This window comes from Zootoca vivipara, chromosome 10 (genome assembly GCF_963506605.1).
Source record: "Zootoca vivipara chromosome 10, rZooViv1.1, whole genome shotgun sequence".
NCBI classification, from domain to species: domain Eukaryota; kingdom Metazoa; phylum Chordata; class Lepidosauria; order Squamata; family Lacertidae; genus Zootoca; species Zootoca vivipara.
In genome coordinates this window covers 69,040,808-69,060,436 of record NC_083285.1, presented here as the reverse complement: position 1 = coordinate 69,060,436, position 19,629 = coordinate 69,040,808, and the positions used below count along the sequence as shown (strand labels likewise).

Here is a 19,629-nt window from a genome sequence, read left to right as displayed (position 1 = left end):
CTCTGGTGCATTCCTGAAGGGGACAGTATCCCAGCTGCAGAGACGGGGTGGGGGGGGTACAAGGCACCCCCAAGCTTTGTCTGCGGTGCAAGGGTGTTCAAACCTCAGCCTCTGATTCCAGCTGCTTCTAAACAGTCAGGAGTCAGGAAGCAGCTTCGGCCACCATGACCGGAAGTGAGGATTTCCCCCAGTTGAGTTTCTAGGTTTCGTTGGTGTTTGTTGTGTTTGTGGGATGTCTGCGCTGGAGAGCAGGAACTGGCCATCGCGCTGCCTTCTTCATCTCAGCTCTTTGGAAAACTACACGGTCAGTTTTGGGACACATCAAAGAGCGCATTGCTGGATGCTTGGGCAAAAAGTTGCCCTTGCCAGGGATGCAGAAAGACACTTCCCAGATTTGTAGCGGAGCAATAGGCGGTCTGATCCCCAACCTGCTTTCCACACCAATCCTACTTTTACTGTGTTGTTAGTTGTTGTTGTTTTTACAGCTGAATGCTTTTTCATGTGTTCTGTTGGGGCTGCAGGGCCCAGGTTCATGTCTGTTCAGATCTTCAGAAACAAGTGTAAAGAAAAATCAGAGAGGTTCTGAAATAAAACTTGATACAAGCACAGCTCTACTTTCCCCAACCACAACTCAGCTTGCATAGAACGTAAGTCTTCATTAAACTCCGAAGCCTCAGCTGGGGTCTGCAAAGGTCTTTGTTCGGCTTCCCCACTAGAGTCAAGAGGGGGACTTATAGAGGAAATTGCTGGTCAGTCATCTTAACAGCTGCAAATTGTAAATGAAACTATCGAGCCTAGTGAAGGACAAGTCTTGCTGAAGGAGAACCAGCATGGCTTCTGCAAAGGTAAGCCCAGGGGCTTTCCGCACCAGGTTTCCGCACATTTTATGCTGAGTTGCCATGTCGTCATTCCATTAGGGTCATCCTGCATTTTCTCAGGCCGCAGAAAATCCAGTTGCTAGGCATTGTCTCCACAGCTGGAGGCAGCAACGATGCTTCTAAATAGCAGTTGCTCAAAACCATAGGAGGGGAGGGTTGCTCAAATCCCATCGGGGCACCTGGTTGGCCACCGTGACAACAGGACCACAGACTAGTGGGCACCCTTTGGCCTGATCTCTCGCAGGCTGCACTCATGCTCTCGTGAAAGGGTAAATCCAGGTTAAGTAGCGGGGAGGAACATGGGCTGACATTTTTATGCAGATGTCGTGTGGATGCCAGAAAAAAGTTTGGGACGTGTGAGTCTCACTGATTCCACTGCAACCACACATCTGGAAGCAGCTGGTCCCACGGCCATGCCTAGAATGGCACTGTTCATAATGCACGCAGATTCTTGGTTCTTGCATGACTACCTGCAAGCCAAGGCTGTGCCCCAGAATCCTCTGCAGCACCCATAATAATTTTAATAACAAATTATTACTTATAGCCCGCCCATCTGGCTGGGCCTCTCCAGCCACTCTGGACGGCTACCAACAAAATATTAAAAACACGATAATGCATCAAATATTAAAAACTTCCATATGACCCCCCCCCCAAAAAAAAACCACCTGTGGACTCTGCAAGTCGTGAGCTGGCTGCAACTCTGAGCAAATTCTGGGACATCGCTGCTAAACCCTGTCCCAGAACCTCCCCCCTGGTGAACACAAAGGTCATCTGGCTTTTTAAAATTTTATTTTAAAACGTTTTCTTTAATTTCAAAATACAAATGGACAAGGTGGCATGGATTGCCCAAGGAAGAGGCTTTCTCCTCCTCCTCCTCCTCCTCCTCCTCTCTAACACAATGTCCTCTCGGGCCACTCGTCCCACACCTCCTTTAGATGTAGCTTCTGGAGTGAGGAACGCAGCTTCCTCGGACCCACCAACCCAAGACGCAAGCTAGACAAACATTCAGTTTTATATTGCAGGACAGCCACCAACAGGCTTGCAGAGGAAGGGCTGGTGGTGAGACATTGGGGTAGCCCTGGGCTTTCCTTGGCCTTGGTCCTTCCTGGGCAGAGTGTCCCCAAGCCCCCCAGGACGCGCTTCCAGCCCCAGGGATATGGCTTCGACTGAGCAGTTGCAGAAGTAGCACAGGTGAGCTCCTGGCTAGGTGAGGGGAGGTTTGACGCTGCTTTGCCTGAGAGCCTTGTACATCTAGACCCTTGGGGCAATCAGCCTCTCCATCCTTCAGCTTCGCGGGCGTTTTTGTTCTCCTTCAGCATCCGGGAAAAGGGCCTCCGACACCATCGGTACTGCCGAGATATCTAAGATGGTGCCCTTTGGATGCTGCTAGACTACAGTTCCCATCTTCCCTGGCCATCGGCCACGCTGTCTGGGGCTGATGGGAGATGGAGTCCAGCAACACCCTGAGGGCATCCCACTGGGGTGTTTCGGGATGAGAACCAGCAGCTCCCGCACGGCGTGACGTCGGGAGAGCTTCTAGAACATCCCTAGCCAACCTGTTGCCCTCCAGATGTTTTCAGACGACCCAGCTGGGCGTTGGCTGGAACTGATGATGGATGTTGCCGTCCAGAACATCTGGCTATCAGGGCTGGAGTCGGACGCGAGTTGGCACGAAAGAGGCAGAGCTCTGTTGTCGGTGAAGTTGACTTTTTATTCCCGGAAATGAATGTACAACTCAGCAACACACCCCAGTAGGTGAGCAGTTGCCTGGAGTGACGGTCCCTGCCTTCCATCCACCCTCTCTAAGGCTGACTCCTCTCCCACATGTTTCCCAAGCTGTCTCAAATTGCATCTGCACACCTCTGGTCTCTGTTCTGCTCCTCTCATTACTTTGTGCGCTCTCAGAGACCAGGGGAGAGGGGAGCTTTTTGCAGCCGGAGAGGGAGACGCCCTGGATTTTTCAGCAGCCTCTTGACCCCTCCCCCCCCCTGCTTCACCTTCGGAGTCTGAACTTCACCCTGTCACCTGTTCTTCCTGCTCACTAAACCCTGTTGCCTCTGCATCATTTAGCACTTCTGACCTCTCCTCGGCTCTGAGCCTTCCTCCTTTGGGGGTTCCCCACTCTTCTTCATCCAGCCAAGGAAGCTGCTGAGAAGGGAATACGCCCCCGCCCACCCCACCCCAGGCTAAAGCATTCCCCTCTCCCTGGTTGGTAGGTAGAAGCTGGTGCGCCTTGGTGGGCTGCCTGGCCGACCGCAACTTACAGGGGGATCCTTACGGGTCTATTGTGGGTTTAAAGAGTCAGCAACGCCCCATTCAAGGAAATAAAATGCCTTTGTGCGCACGGCGGACAGAGCTGAGGAAAGGAGCCCCCCAATGTTGGCACGAGCCCCGGGATCCAGGGGCAGACGACCCCCCCGCTAAGTCTGCCCGCTCAGCACAAACCAATGCCCGGAGCTACGGTTGCCCCGCTACGCTCGCCTCAGTGAAAGGAGATTGTCTCTACACCATCCACTGTCCTCCCTCCCTCCGCCCTGGACGAGCAGGCCGCGCTCGGGGTGGGGCAGCGAGACGCAGGCTAGCACTCGATGGAATCTTCCAGAAGCTGCAAAAGCGTGGCGGGCATCCTGACGTCGCTGACAGGCAGAGGTGCCAGGGGGTCTTGATAAGTGGGTGACGTGGCCTTCGGCGTCTCCTCCCCGTCATCTTCCTCCTCCTCGTCCTCCGTGGGCAGCTCTTCCAGCTTCGGCAGTGGGGGGACGGGTTCCTTGGGGACCGGGGTTGCGTCGCTGGGCTCTGTGGCCCCTGGAGTGGCAATGCCACAGGGAACAGCCTGGGATGTGTCCATGCTTTCGCTGGGGGACCCAGGGTGCTCCCCAGCCCCTCTGCCACCCTCACAGTTTCTGTCAGCAGTGGGGCTCTGAGGAGCGGGCTCCACGTGGCTTGGGCCCCCGTTGGCAGCCATCTTGCCTTCTGGCACGGACTCTCCCCCTTGCTCTGAACTGCCCTCGGAGCACGGTTCTTCCCCGGGTCCTCCTGCGGTGTCTCCAAACTGTTTCTCCTCACTGTCCACAGGGAAGAGGGTAGCCTCATCTTCCTCGTCTTCCTCGTCCTCGTCTTCCACCACCTGCATTTCCACTGGCCGCTCCGCACCTTTGGGCAAGGTCTCGTCTTCCAGGCAGAGAGAGGGGCATTGCTCAAGGGCCTTTCCGTTGACGAGAGCCGTCTTGGCCTCCTCTTCTTCCTCGGGCTTCTTGGGGGCCGCACTGGCTCGGGCCTGGCCCCCGGCCTTGGGCACCGAGTTGGCCAGCGGTGCTTCACCGACGGGCAGGCCTTTCCCGCTCCTTGCCGAATCCAGCTTGGAGTTCAAGGACGCCTGGCCTCCGTACGTCCTGGGCGCCTCGTCGCCAAGGTCGCTGTACCCCTCGTTCTGGAAGTAGACGTTATCGGGGTGCGGGGAGGGCTTTCCAGCATTGACCTGTAGAAGGGGAGAAGGGGAAAGGGCCCCGTTAGGAGAGGCGAGCCAGGCAAGATGGCAGGACCTGGCGTCAGGGGCTTTCATCTCAGGATGATAATAATAATAATAATAATAATAATAATAATAATAATAATAATAATAATAATAATACAGTCCAACCCCCTGCAATGCAGGAATATGCAGCTGTTCTGTACAAAGACTGAACCTGCAACCTTGGCATTACAGTCAATCCTTGGTTCCTGAACGGCTCCGTTTTCGAACATTTTGGCTCCAGAACGCCGAAAACCCAGAAGTAAATACTCCGGTTTTTGAAGGTTTTTCAGAACCCGAACATCCGACACGGCTTCCGCTTGATTGCAAGAAGCTCTTGGAACCGCCAAGCTGCGGTTGTCAAACGTTTCAAGAGTCGGAACGGGTTTCCGGGACGGATTACGCTCGACAACCGAGCTTTGACTGTATCGGCACCATGCCCTAACTAACTGAGCTATCCGTGCCCGGGCCATGCTCTGACTGGTTATTGGAGGCAACCCCCTCCCCCTGAAAACAAAATCCTGGGGTGTCATGGACTGGTTGGAGGCAGAGGAATGGTGGGAGGTACCAACTGGGGAGCCACCAAGGGAAGAAGGTTCGGAGCCCAGGGGTTGGTGGTGGGACAAAGATGAGTGGTCAGAGGGAGAAGACTGGGAAGAGGAGGTGTCGGAATCTGAAAAGGTAACATGGCTTCGTGAGCTGGAGGAGTTTGTGGCAGAGAGAAGTCCAGAATCAGAGGCAGAAGCTGAATCGGGAGAGGAGGGAGGCCAAGAGGCAGAGATGAGTCCAGCTGGTGAAGAGTCATTGATGTCTCCCCCTGCTGCTGCTGCAACAAGCTCTCCTCCCCCCTGGTCTCCCAGAACCAGAAGAGGCGTGAAGAGGGCGGAGGACAGGCTGTTTGCATGCAGGCACAGTCTCCGATCGCTTGGGGAAAGCCCTGGAGAGGAGGAGACATTGACGGCTGTGGGGAGGTGGGGACTTTCAGCCTTGGCAAGATCCATGGGGCAAGATCCACCAGGGTTGAGCTGCTGCGTTCCTAGCGCTCCACCAAGTTTGTGAAGATTGCGTTTTTGCTAATCAATAAGTTTACTGCCGGCTCGCTCTTTTGTTATGGGCTCCCCACCCGCACCACCTCCCTCCCAGTCACATTTTATTTGGCCTAATCCATTGGTGGCACAGAAGAAGCCTCCGCTGGGATAAATTTTTGTTGTTTCTCAGAGGCTGTCTGGTCAAGACATGTTTCAAATGTGCATGCAGGCCTACCTTCCTTCCTTCGTATCCCACCCTTCCTCCTAGAAGCACACAAAGTTCTTCTCTTCATTTCGGAGGTCGGACTAGATCACCCTTTGGGTCATTTCCAACTCTGCAGTTTTATAATTCTACTAGTGGTTTTCAGCCCGTTTATTACCTTAGCCTCACAACAACCCTGCGAGGGAGGGAGGTTAGGATGAGAGAGGTGGTGATGGGCCCATGGTTACCCCATGAGCTTTGTGGCTGAGTAGGAATTCGAACCCTGGTCTCTCCCAGGTCCTAGTCCAACACTGTGCCACACTGCCTACTTTCATTAAGGCTTGAAGGACCCCTGTCTTTGGCCTAGGTCAGGGGTCCCCAAACTACGGCCCCCGGGCCGGATGCGGCCCAATCGGCCTTCCAATCCGGCCCGCGACGACCCCCGCCGCCCGCTGCCGCTGCCTGCTCTCACGGCGCGCGGCGCAGCGACAATCAAAAAAATCGGCAAAAAATCGCCGAAAATCCTTTGTGCGCATGCGTACAGGCCTCTCCCGACCCGGAAGAGGTCATTTCTGGTGCACTTCCGGGTCGGGGGAGGCCCATACGCATGCGCACAAGCGATTTTCGGCTATTTTTTTCCGCCCGTGTGCGTGTGCGCATGCGCACGGGCGCGCACTCCCCCGCCCTCCGGCCCGCTGCGCGCGCACTCCCCTGCCGTCCGGCCCACCGCGCGGGCGGCGCGGCGGGCACCGGCCCGCCGCTCGGTAAGTCTGGGGACCCCTGGCCTAGGTCACCCAGATCTGCCCCCCCTCAGCTCCCCCTTTCCTATGGGGCCACCCACCCTCTTTGTGATCCTTCCCTTAAGCCTCTAAGGCAGGCATGGCCAAACTCGGCCCTCCAGCTGTTTTGGGACTACAACTCCCATCATCCCTAGCTAACAGGACCAGTGGTCAGAGATGATGGGAACTGTAGTCCCAAAACAGCTGAAGGGCCAAGTTTGGCCATGATTGCTACGGCATCCAACAGGTAGTCCTTCTCCTTTCCCCCCAATTGGCACATAGCGGTTCCGTTCAGTAACTCTCCATCCGAGATTCTTTAGCTGTGATTCCTGCCTTGCAGGGGGTTGGACTAGATGGTCCTTGGGGGTCCCTTCCAACTCTACAATTCTGAGAACATTGGCTTCCTCTGGGTTGTTTGAGGCTGCTAGCCATGAATATCCGGATCGCGAGCGTGGTCTAGTTATCCCCGGGCATCAGTTTGGAACGAGGTAGGTGCAGCAATAGCGGAGGTGCTGGGTGGTGGGTGGCAGGGGGTAGGGTGGGGTCTTCTCCCCCCCCCCGCTTGCCCTCCCCCCTTCCCCTCCCATCTGGTCACTCACCGGCTGGAACCATTTTAAGCTCTGTCGGGTGGCAGGGCGAGCCGAGAGCGACAGACAGACGGGGGAGAGAGAATGAGAGAGAGAGAAAGAGAAGGTCAAGGCTTGAGAACGAGCATGCACAGAGAACCACAGCAAGGCAGGCACGCCAGAGGGGAGACCCACAGCCTGACCGGGGCGGAGAGTGTTGCACGACCCTTTTTAAGCAACCAAGGTGCTGCAAAGGGACTTTGGGAAGAGGCCCGGGCAGAAGCATGCATGAATTTTGCATGCACACATTTCGTAAATTGCTTTGACTTTTTTTTTTTAAAAAAGAAAGAAAACCAAGCGATAAATGCAGTTTGTGAAAATCATAAATAACAACTGGAATGCTTTAAATTCTATGAATGGCTAGCAGGCGGCTAAAACTAGCCAGGGGCAGTTCACGAGGGCTTGTTAAACCACTCAGACTTACCCGGAGTGATTTGTCCAAATCTCTTCTAACTGCTGGAGATTTTTCCTTCTCCTATAGTTGTCGATAAGTCAGGATTTCTGGGTTCCAGTAGTGTCTAGAGCAGGCATCCCCAAACTACGGCCCTCCAGATGTTTTGGCCTACAACTCCCATGATCCCTAGCTAACAGGACCAGTGGTCATGGAAGATGGGAATTGTAGTCCAAAACATCTGGAGGGCCGAAGTTTGGGGATGCCTGGTCTAGAGCGTCCTTCCCCAACTCGGTGCCCTCCAGATTTTCGGACTGCAATTGCCATCAGCCACAGCACATGTTACGCAAAGGCTGTTGGGAGTTGTAGCGCCAGGCAGCTGAAGGGCTCCAGGTTGGGCAAGGCAGCCCTAGGCGTATTCTGACCTGCCCATGCGATGGTGATTTAAACTGAATTTGCACATGGGAACAATGAAATCAGGACGGCCTCGCCCGATAATTCTTCATGATCCCGTTCACAAAATTTCACACTTGCAAAATCATTATTGCAGCTGCAGAAAGCTTTGCACTGGTAAACAGCCCGAAAAAAGGGGCTTCAGGGAGTTTCTGTGAACGGCTGTTCCCCTCACAACCTGCAGATATTGTTGGAGTCCAACTCCCATCCTCCTATGATTTGCAAGAAAAATCCCGCTGCTGGGATACCTCAGTCGTTAGGGCACAAGACTCTTGATCTCGGGGTTGCGGGTTCGAGCCCCGCCTTGGGCAAAAGATTCCTGCATTGCAGGGGGTTGGACTAGATGACCCTCAGGGGTCCCTTCCAACTCTATGATCCTCCCCTGACCATTGGCCCAGGCTGGTGTCAGCTGGAGTCCAGCTACATCTAAGAGGCCAGAGCATCCCTGGAAACGGGGGGTGTTCATGTCAGGCTGGGGGGGGGGTGAGTGTCAAAAGGCCAGGTAAGGGTGGGAAAAGAGGAGGGTGGTTGAAGGCAGTTCAGTAACAGAGAGGAGAAAAGCAGAAGGAAAATGCAGGGGTGGGGGTTGTGAGCATCTAGAGACAGCGGAAGGCCTTTTTCTGAGGAAGGAAGGCCAGATATTTGGGGGGGGGGTCTCTCTGAGCAGTCAGGAGAGATAAAGGGAAGTCCTTCTTCATGCAATGCACCTATGGAACTCACAGCCACAGGAAGAAGCAAAGGCCACCAACCTGGATGGCTTTCAAAGAGGATTAGATGAGTTTGTGGAGGATAAGATTATCTCCCACTTGGACTACAGTGGTACCTCGGTTTATGAACACAATTGGTTCCAGAAGTCTGTTCATAAACTGAAGCATTTATAAACTGAAGCGAACTTTCCCATTGAAAGTAATGGAAAGTGGATTAATCCGTTCTAGACGGTCCGCGGAGTAATCGTTCATAAACTGAAGCGAACTTTCCCATTGAAAGTAATGGAAAGTGGATTAATCCGTTCCAGACGGGTCCGCGGAGTACTTAAACTGAAGCGTTCATAAACTGAAACATGGGTGTAATTGGTTCCGGAAGTCTGTTCATAAACTGAAGCGTTCATAAACTGAAGCGAACTTTCCCATTAAAAGTAATGGAAAGTGAATTAATCCGTTCCAGATGGGTCCGCGACGTTCATAAACCGAAAATTCATAAACCGAGGTGTTCATAAACCGAGGTTCCACTGTACTGCATAACACTCTACGTGGGGCTACCTTTGAAGGTGACCCAGAAACTGCAACTAATCCAGAATGCAACAGCTAGACTAGTGACTGGGAGCGGCCGCCGAGACCACATAACACCGGTCTTGAAAGATCTACATTGGCTCCCAGTACGTTTCTGGGCACAATTCAAAGTGTTGGTGCTGACCTTTAAAATCCTAACTGGCCTCGGTCCTGTATACCTGAAGGAGCGTCTCCAACTCCATCATTCTGCCCAGACACTGAGGTCCAGCTCCGAGGGCCTTCTGGCGGTTCCCTCCCTGCGAGTAGTGAGGTTGCAAAGAACCAGGCAGAGGGCCTTCTTGGTAGTGGCACCCGCCCTGTGGAAAGCCCTCCCACCAGATGTCAAAGAGAAAAACAACTACCTGACTTTTAGAAGACATCTGAAGGCAGCCCTGTTCCAGGAAGTTTTTAATGTTCGATGTATTTTTCGTGTTTTTAATATCCTGTTGGGAGCCGCCCAGAGTGGCTGGGGAAACCCAGCCAGATGGTTGGGGTATAAATAATAAATTGTTGTTGTTGTTTGTTGGAAAAATGCACGGAGAGTTATATAATGTTATACATAGCTGCCAAGTCTCCCATTTCCCCCGGGAAATCCCCGTTTTTCCAGCTGTTCCTAGCTGGAAAAACTGATCCCCCCCCCCCGGTTTATTCTGGCGCGGTGGCCATTTTGGAACTGGGCAGAGCATGCTCAGAAGCGAATTTGATGTTGCTTTGCCCAGTTCCAAAATGGCTGCAGTGCGGCTTCTGGCGCGGCGGCCATTTTGGAACTGGGCAAAGCAGCATCAAAAGTCACTTCTGAGCATGCTCCGCCCAGTTTCAAAATGGTGGCAGTGCTACTTCCGGTCTGCTATTTCCGCCCGGTCCCTTATTTCTCTGACAGCAACTTGGCAGGTATGATGTTATATTGAATAACGTTTTTTACAGATCCATGTAGATCCAGCGCAGATCAGACCCCTTGTTCCATCTCACCCAGTGCTGTCCAAACTGACTGGGATTGTGTAGGCGTGTCTCTCCGTGATTTCACACTGGGGGACATTCCCAGCCCTGCTTAGGAGATGAGCATCAAACACCATAGCTGGAAGTTTCCCATAGATGGCTCCAGACAAGGTGTTTCTCCTGCGGTGCCCGCTCTTTGGCGCTTGCTCACCCACAAGCACATCAGCGCGCACCCTTCCCGCTTACCACATTGGGGTGCTTCTCCATGGCCAGAGCCGCCCTCTCCATGTTCTGCTGGCGCCGCTGCCTCTTCTTCATGGCCCGCAGGATGAGGAAGAGGATGATGGCCGTCACCAAGAGCAGCGCCCCCAGGCCGCCTGCCAGGATCCCAGCGTCCATCGTCCCCTGGTGCCCGGCTTCGAGAGGATCCATGGGGACTGCTCAGGAAGCAGAGAGGGTGCCGGAGATGGGGGGCGGGAGAGAGAGAGAGAGAGAGAGGAAAAGAGTATTGGGTCTCACTCTGAGTTGCAATAAGTGGAGCAGAGAGAGCTCAGGACTGCAGGGGCCCTGCATAGCGGCGTAGCTAGCCGCTTGGGTGCTGGGTGCGGCGCACACATCCTTCAGCCGGGTGCGGGGTGAGCCCCCCATGGAGGCGGGGCACGCTGTGTGGTCTCTCCGCCTCCTCCCCCTCAGCTGAGGGAGAGACAGAGGACAGACGCAAGCCCCACACTGCCGTTTCAGGCAGCGCGGAGCCTGCAGGCGACCAAGCCACCACGTCACTCCCAGGAGAGATGCTGTTGGATTTTGTTTTGAATAGTCATTACTTTAGTGCCGGTCTAATGTAAACACTGTCTGTTTAAGAGAAACAGGTGCAAGCGTTTCTCTTAATTGCTCACAGGCGTGGGCTCTGTTTTTTTGGGGTTTTTTTGTATATAAGGCTCTGCCAGAAAGCCTTCCTCATCTCTTTGCTAGATCTTGCAGTTTGATACATCTCGTTATGGATCACTCTCTGTTTGTTCTTAGTTTAAGAGATCCCTTTAGTTAAACCTTAGTATAATTACTTTGTTTGCTGATAGTTCTCGGGTAGTTTAATGAGAGTTTTGTGGGAGGTTTTTTGTGGGAGGTTTTGGATGTGGGAGAAAGTATTTATCTTTAGTTTAAAGCCTTTAGAGTCAGTTTGTTTTTCCGTTGAAGAAACCCAACAGGTTGTTTTTCATCTGTATGCTTTGACAAGCATACAGCTAGTAAGGGGTGTCACAAAAGGCAGATTATACCTACACTCTTGGTGGTGTTTTGCTTAGCCAGGTCAACTTCTAACTGCGCATACTCTGCGTGAAGCATACTTTAAGGGGCCACTGGTAACTGGGTGATTTGTGTTTAGTACCCAGTCATTCCCAATATTATTTTTACTTTATATATTACATTCCAACAGATGCATGGCTCAGGCACGCTGCAGGTCCCGCGGCAAGTGCCGGCCCCCGCGGTGTGGCACCCAGTTTGTTGACTCAGGGCCGTCTCTAGGGCCGGGCTGGGTGGCGCAAGGCGCCAGGGTGCCTGGCCACCAGGGGGCGCAGAAGGGGTGCCAATCTGCTTCATGATTCTGCTTCATGGGCTGGCGTCTCCTCCTCTTCTTGCCCATGAAGCAGAATCAGCGAGACTCCTGCCTAGAGTGGCACCATGAGCCTGCTGCCGCTCTAGGCAGGAGTCTCGCTGATTCTGCTTCATGGGCAAGAAGAGGAGGAGAGGAAGCTCAATGGCCATGCGCTACTGCCGCCGGGGGGGGGGCGCAGGAGGATTTTTGCAGCACGGCGCTGGATACCCTTAAGACATTACTATGTTGACTGAACTAAAAAGTTCCATGAGCCCAATTTTTCATTTAGTAAAACTCATGTTTTTGTCATTTTGTCACCCCCTCTTAGTGATGACACCCGGGGCGGACCACTCCCCCCCCCCAACACACACCCTTCCTCCACCACTGGCCCTGCGTCGATCAGATTCCTCTCTAACAACAATATTTACAAAGCGCTGATTGTTCAAAGGGCCTTCTTGATGTGTGGTTGGTGATCCTCACAACAATCCTATTTTTTAAAAAAAAATATTTATTTATTTGGTTTTTCAAATAAGAATTTCACAATCACATATCCAACACACAACATAAAAACAAGATTCCAGAGAATCTCCTGGACTTCCCTCCTCCGCTTTGTGGGTCCTATTATTAATCATTTCCTCCTGCATCTTTTATAACAATCCAAATCTTTTACATCTCCATCGTATCCAAAATTCACCATTGAAGTGTTATGCCAACCCTACTAACGATTCTAACTGTTTACAATGGTTTTTAAGATAAATTATAATTGTCCCTCATTCCTTATTAAAATTTCTGGCCTTCCCGATTTCAGATTATTTCGGTCATTTTTGCCATATTGGCATAGATCCTTACCACAATCCCGTAAGGTAGGCGAGTTTTAGCCATCGGCTTTATGGCAGTGAAAAGCTGGACTCTCCGGAGCAAGTTTAGCAATTTCGTGGAATTAATTAAACCAAGGAGTTTCGATTGGGTTCGGAATAAAGGTGTGATTCATTTTGAATTGTATTGTTCTCATTCCTCAATGTGTCGTGCAAATGGCTACTTTGAATAATGCTTCTTTGTAGGGTAGGGGGCACTGGCGATGAGTTTGGAAAACCAACGGGGCCGTGCCCCCCCAAGTTTGGGGACCCCAGGCTTATATAATACAGTGGTACCTCGGTTTTCGGGTGTCTCCGTTGCTGAACATTTAGGTTTTCAAAAGCCAAAAACCTGGAAGTGAATGCTTCTGTTTTCAAACGCGCCTTGAAAGTCAAATTGCTTCCGTGGCGTGTATCTGTTGTTTTTTCACAATTTTCTCTACAGAATTGGCAGGTCGCCCTTTGCGCCTCGGTTTTCGGAAGTCGAACGGTCTTCTGGAATGGATTGCGTTAGAAAACCGAGGTACCACTGTAGCACAGGCATAGGCAAACTCGCCCCCCCGGATGTTTTGGGACTACAACTCCCATCATCCCTGACCACTGGTCCTGTTAGCTAGGGAAGATGGGAGTTGTAGTCCCAAAACATCTGGGGGGCCGAGTTTGCCTATGCCTGACTGTAACTGAATAAGGGCCTATTGCTACACACCGCCAGCCTTCAGCAACGCATTGCACGTATGTCCTTTCGTGGGTAGCTGAGAGGCCATGTGCAGAAAGGGAGCCTGCCCACCCGGTCGCCCACCCACCCAATTGCCTGCCCTAGCATACCTGCCTGGCCAGGACTCAGCACCTCCACGTTGACCGTAGCGTTGGCGGTCTCACCCGACTCCTCGTCTCGCGCAAGGATCTAAAGGAGGAACGAGAGCTGAGCATCGCCAGAAGCACACAGGTGAGTGCCAAGAGAATTTGGGAAGAAACCGTCTCCTTTGGAAGGTGGAGGACTCTCCTTCCCAGGGAGTTTTTGAGCAGAGGGCCGAGCGCCGCCTGCCAGGGATTCCCACGCTCTTGGCTCTGGCGCCACCTGCTGTTGGGCTCCCTGCCTTCCGCCCAACCAGACCCACCAGGAGCCAGCTTCCCCCTGTCCCTGTACAGTGCAGGAGAGCGACCCTGGCCAGCCGCTGGGGGGGGGGAAGGAGGGCTCGGCTCGAACCTGCAAGGCGTATCGCTGTTGAGCGCTCAGGTGGTTGGCGCGGGCGATGAGGAGTCCGCCAGGGGTGACCTGGAAGAGCTGAGTGTGGTTGGACTGGCGCCTGAGGCTGTACCGCACTGCAGGGTTGAAGCCCTGGGGAGAAAGGACCCACGTGAGGGGAGGAAGCAGCCTCCGGGGCAAAGGCAACGGGAAAGGGGTGTGTCTCGGTGCATAGAGCATCTGCATGCAGAAGGTCCCACCTCCAAACAGGGCTGGGAAGATCCCTTGGCCGAAATCCCAAACAGCCACTGCCGGTCGGGGGGGGGGGGTCAATTCTGAGCGGGGAGGAGGGAGGGTCTGGATCCCATGTTGCTATGCACCCAGGGAGGTGGGGCTGGCGCTATAGGAGAGCAGGAAGGCCCAGGCTGCTTATAGTGCCTCTCGAAATGGGATGGGGAAATGGGGGCAGAGGAAACGGGGGGGGGGGAGGCTCCAATTGGGGCTCTGCAGCTTCTGAATACAGCAGCATGTGCAGTAATAGGGGTTTTATACTGGACATCCAGAAGTGGGGGGGGGGGAGGCGAGATAGAGGGGGGAGGGAAGAGGGAAGGGAGGGGGGAGAAGTACGGGGGGGGAGGAAGCACAAGAGAAGTCGCCGGTGGCAACTTGGGTGAGGACAAGTCATTCCTGAAGGAGTATTCAGGAAACACACTGGGCTGTGTTTGGCTAAACCCTACTCAGAGTAGACCCATTGAAACGAAGGAGCCTCAGTCAGCCACATCCAATAACCCCAACAGACTAGGAAAGACCCCACCCCACTGCAGAGTTATTTTCACTCCCTTATTATACAACGGAACCTTGGTTCTCAAACGGCTTAGTTGATGAACAAATTGGCTCCCGAAACCGAAAACCTGGAAGTGAGCGTTCTGGTTTTCGAACGTTTTTCGGAAGCCGAACGTCCGGCGCGGTTTCTTCTTGAGCGCAGGAAGCTCCTGCAGCCAATCGGAAGCCGCGCCTTGGTTTTCGAATGGTTTCGGAAGTCGAACGGCCTTCCGGAACGGATTATGTTCGAGAACCAAGGTACCACTGTATTGAGCAAGCCCCTTGGCCCCTGTGGCTTAGCATTGCCCACACTGGCCGGCAGCATCTCTCCAGGGTTTCAAGATGGGCGTGATTCCTTTGCCACTGGGGCTGGGGGCCGGGGACCTCCTGCATGCCTTCCGGTTGACATCCCCGCATTGGAGGGGGTTGAACTGGATGACCCTCGGGGTCCCTTCCAACTCTGCGACTAGGATTCCTCGCCACAACCGCCCTTTCTGGGCTGCCCCACCCAAACCGCACCCAGGCGACTCACATCATGGAAGTCCAGGTCGGTGGCCAGGACAAAGAGCACCCTCCTGCTGTACGTCAGGACCAGAGAGGCCGTGCTCTCGCCTTCGTGGACGAAGGCCTGGAGCTGCGGCTTCTCAAAGTGCAGCGCATGGCTGTTGGCTGCCAGGATTCGCACGCGGACCTCGGTCACGGCGTATTTCTTGGCGTCGTTCACCTGAGAGGCCTTGGGGGGGGGAAGCAGGCGGGAGGGAGAGAGAGAAGGCAGTTTGCAGAAGAAATGCGACCGGCGAGCAGCAGAATTCAGTTGCAGGGCAGGGCTGAATCCAGCCGCAGTTCCTGGCTTTGGCTTTGCACGGTGGGATTAAAAGACCCTCCGTTAATTCTTTCCTTTTACGTTTGACTGTTTTTAAATGAATCAATTAATGGGCAAGCTTTTTCGGGGGGGGGCATGCGCAGAGGGAGTGGGTGCATGCCGTTCTTTCTGATCCTCAGCGGTGCAAAATCCATGGGGGGAGCAGGAAGGCAGGAGAGCTGGAGGCAGAAATAAAGCAAAGAGCACCTGCACTTTGGAACTCCCTGCCCATTGACGCCACGCAAGACTGGAGCCTTCGCCATATAGGGAAGTTTTTAATGTTTGCTGTTTTACTGTGGTTTTATAATTTGTTGGAAGCCAGCCAGAGGACTGGGGCAACCCAGTCAGATGGGCGGAGTATATTATTATTATTATTATTATTATTATTATTATTATTATTATTATTACCGTATTGGCTATAAGCCACACTTTTTCCAGTTTCCAGCCATGAATAGTTAAAGTGCGGCTTATATTCACGAACTTATGCCGCCAGGAAAATCAGCGCGGCTTTGCCCCCCCCCCCCGGGATCACCCGAGTATTGTCTTTTTTTGTCCCCCCCTTCAATTTTACAGGTGTGCCTTATTTGCAGGTGTGGCTTATATTCGGGCCAATACGGTATTATTCTTATTTTCTTTGTTTAAGCAAGCCCACCTAGGCATGTAACCAGATCTGGCATGTATTATTGCAACACGCAGTTTAATTCTTATTATGTATATTTCTATTTTTAGCGCTCGTTTTGAAAAAAAAAATCTGGCTAATTGGTTTCTAACATCTCATTTTAACAGGAACTGGGATGTATATTTTAGGCTTAGATGCTTTGGTGATGATCGATCGATCGGTTAAATTGATTCATCGCTTTTTCTTCCCAAGGGCAACTCAAAGCAATTAGGAACCAAAAATTAAGCAGTGTTAAAAAAAATACCTGTGACATAAAAATAAAGAAAATAAATTACACCGGGATTGGGGGCTGAGTTGAGAACTGCAATTTCCCCCTCCTGCCCCGGATGCGAAGAAGCCAGGGGGACACATGACCTCTGCTCTCTCAGCTGCAGGGGCCTACCATGACACTGAGGCTGTAGACCGGAGTGCGAATCCTGCTCTCCACAGGCCGCAGCATGGTGATGGCACCCGTGACATTGTCCATGTGGAAGTAGCCATGGTCTGTCCCTAGGAAAGAAGGGGAGACAGGGTTACGATAGGGACCATTGAATCATAAGATAGTAGAGTTCGGAGCGACCCCCTAAGGTCATGTCGTCTGTCACAGATGGGTGTTGGCTACTCCCGAGTAAGCACTCCACACATCCTCTGGATTTTCAGAGTTTTATTGTGCATGCTATATACAGTGGTGAGATGTCTCAAATCATGTCTGCTCTGCATGGGGCAGAAGCCCACAATGGCGTCTCGTGGGCTCTGACCCCCCTTTTAAGACTGGGCATCCAAACGCCCCTCCTCCTTGCTCTATGGGTCCTCCGTGGTCCCAAAACAGGCTCCTGAGGTGCCGTTCTACTTACTCCCTCCTTTTCAGTCCCTGCTGAAGCTAGCTCCACCCCTGCTTCCCTTCTCGCAGCCTGGAGCTGAGCCTTCAGGACTCTGCAGAGCCCTGGACCATTCTTAACCCTTCCTGTTCCTGGTTTTCCCTCCCAGACTTGCTGCTGCTCTCCCATCTGATGGAAGTAAGCAGAGTGGGCTGCTCTCTGCAAGCCCTCTCTCTTACATCGTCGAACCCCGTGCAATGCCGGAATCTCAACTGAAGTATCTATGGCAGAGGGCCACCTGATCTCTGTTGCATCAGGGGGAGAAATTGGTTTTTCTTTGCCGTTTTGATCAGAAACTACCTAGTTTGAAGCCAGAGGCTTTGCTATTAGGAATCTTAGGTGCAGACATACCAAAGGAGCAGAAACGATTACAGTGGTACAGTGGTACCTCGACTTACGAACGACTCGACAACCGAATTTTTCGACTTACGAATGGGGCAAATGACTGCGCGCTTACAAATTTCTCGACATCCGAACGGAAACCGCGGCAGGTTTTTTCGACTTACGAATTTTCAGATGGGGTTGCTTCGACTTACAAGTTTTTCCATTTCCAACGCATTCCTATGGGAAATCATGTTTCCAATGGCGCTTTTCGACTTACGAATTTTTCAACCTACGAAGGTGCCTTCGGAACGGATTAAATTCGTAAGTCGAGGCACCACTGTACCTGGATTCTCAAACTTCATCCGTTCCGGAAGCCCGTTCCAAAACCAAAGCGTTTCAAAACTGAGGCATGCTTTCCCATAGAAAGTAATGCAAAACAGATTAATCCGTTCCAGACGTCTAAAAACAACCCCTCAAACAGCAATTTAACATGAATTTTACTATCTAACGAGACCATTGATCCATAAAAGCAATAAACAATGTACTGCAGTCACACAATCAATCCATCAGTAGCTGATCTGGGTTCCACACAGGCACAAAAACAAAACATAAAAAAGGGCCACAAAGACGCGAAATAAATAGCAAAAACAGGCAGACCTCAGCGTAACACTCAAAACAGAAGTGGGCACTCAAAACGGAGCATGTTCGGCTTCCGAAAAAGTTCGCAAACCGGAACACTTACTTCCGGGTTTGCAGTGTTTGGGTTTCAAGTTGTTTGAGTTCCAAGGTGTTTGAGAACCAACACTACTGGCCCAGAGATGGAAAGAAGATAAAGTCCCGACCAGAGATGAATGGCTGATGAAGATGATGGACTCTGCCGAAATGGCGAAATTGACCGGGAAAACCAGGAAGAGAAGAACTTTAAGAAGGAATGGGAGAAATTTACAATGTATTTAAGAGAACACTGTAAAAAAACTAAAAACTTTGGCAGGATTTGAGTAATGCTTGTAATATACTAAAAATATGTACTTAAAATGGACTATTTTAAAACTATATATATATATACAGAAAATAAGAGAAGCAGTTGGGAAAAGATTGATAATGGAAACCATGGAAGGGCGAAGGCGAGTGGAAGAATTCAGGGAATCCTAAATGATGATGCTGATGTTTAATGTTTGGATTTTAATTTGCAGTGTAAAACTTAATTTAAAAGATTTGACCAAAAAAAGGAGAGCAACTACCTAGTTTGCACTTCAGAAACTGCTAATCCGAGCTGAAACGCGGGTCCCCTTTGAAATTTGTGCATCTCTGAATCTTGCGGAGAGAGGCAGGAATCTGCCCCCCCCCAAGAGTTCTCTCCCCACCCCCACCCACTAGGTTCACCTGCCACATAATCCCAGCCCAGCTTAAACTCTTTAATAACCCTCCCAATTGCATCGGGGAGGAGGGATTCAAATCCCCCCCCCCGGCCACCTCCAACCTCCAGCACCTGCTTCCAGCACCTTCCATCCAATTTGCTCCCTGAACAGCCATTGGACCAGGCAATTGGATTGCTCAGCCGTCACTCTGCAGGTGACACAGTTTTGCAGAATCTGACTCTGTGTTGCAGCCGGAGCATAGCTGCCAAGTTATCCCCTTTTTAAAGGGATTTTCCCTTATGCTGAATAGGCTTCCTCGCGAGAAAAGGGAAAACTTGGCAGCTATGAGCCGGAGCGGGTGAGCCAGCCATTTATTGCTATTCCTCCCCCCCCCCCAAAGTCCCAGGGCGGGTCATAGCAATTAAAGTGCATTAAAATTAAAACAGTTCAAAACATCTCAAAAATCATTTTTTAAAAAAGTAGGCCGTAAACATCTATAAATTTACCCGATCTTACTCTCAGTTCCTCACATTTCTGCACTCATTTCTGAATTCTGAGATTCTGCAGGAATCTCAGCTAAAGCATCCATGGCAGGGTCAGCAAACTTTTTCAGCAGGGGGCCGGTCCACTGTCTCTCAGACCTTGTGGGGGGCCGGACTATACTTTTTTGGGGGGGGGGAAGAATGAACAAATTCCTATGCCCCACAAATAAGCCAGAGATGCATTTTAAATAACAGCACACATTCTACTCATGTAAAAACACACTGATTCCCGGGCCATACGTGAGCCGTATTTAGAAGTCAATTGGGCAGGATCCGGCCCCTGGGCCTTAGCTTGCCTACCCATGATCCATGGCATGTGGCAATTCATCCTGTCCTTGCAGGTCCGGATTTCGGCTTGATGAGGCCCTAAACTACTGAAAGTCCTGGGGCCTTTTCTATGTCCAGCTGTCCATTGTCAACATCCAATTGTCGCTGTTTGTTGTGTTGAATATATCCTATATGGTCACTGATGGACCTAATAGGTA

The 19,629-nt window shown here is 51.9% G+C and overlaps 1 protein-coding gene across 1 annotated transcript in view; it reads right to left on the bottom strand.

Annotated features, from left to right (window-relative positions):
* Positions 1-3,456: 3,456 nt before the first annotated feature.
* LOC118091543 (cadherin-related family member 5-like) overlaps positions 3,457-19,629 on the bottom strand; it is a 38,377-nt gene continuing 22,204 nt past the window's right edge. Inside the window, exons 10-15 of the mRNA XM_060279763.1 lie at positions 16,446-16,552; positions 15,055-15,255; positions 13,722-13,853; positions 13,340-13,418; positions 10,316-10,506; positions 3,457-4,356 (exon numbers count right to left, since the gene is read on the bottom strand). Coding sequence (XP_060135746.1) covers positions 3,457-4,356; positions 10,316-10,506; positions 13,340-13,418; positions 13,722-13,853; positions 15,055-15,255; positions 16,446-16,552 — 1,610 coding nt within the window. The remainder of the gene's footprint in view (positions 4,357-10,315; positions 10,507-13,339; positions 13,419-13,721; positions 13,854-15,054; positions 15,256-16,445; positions 16,553-19,629) is intronic.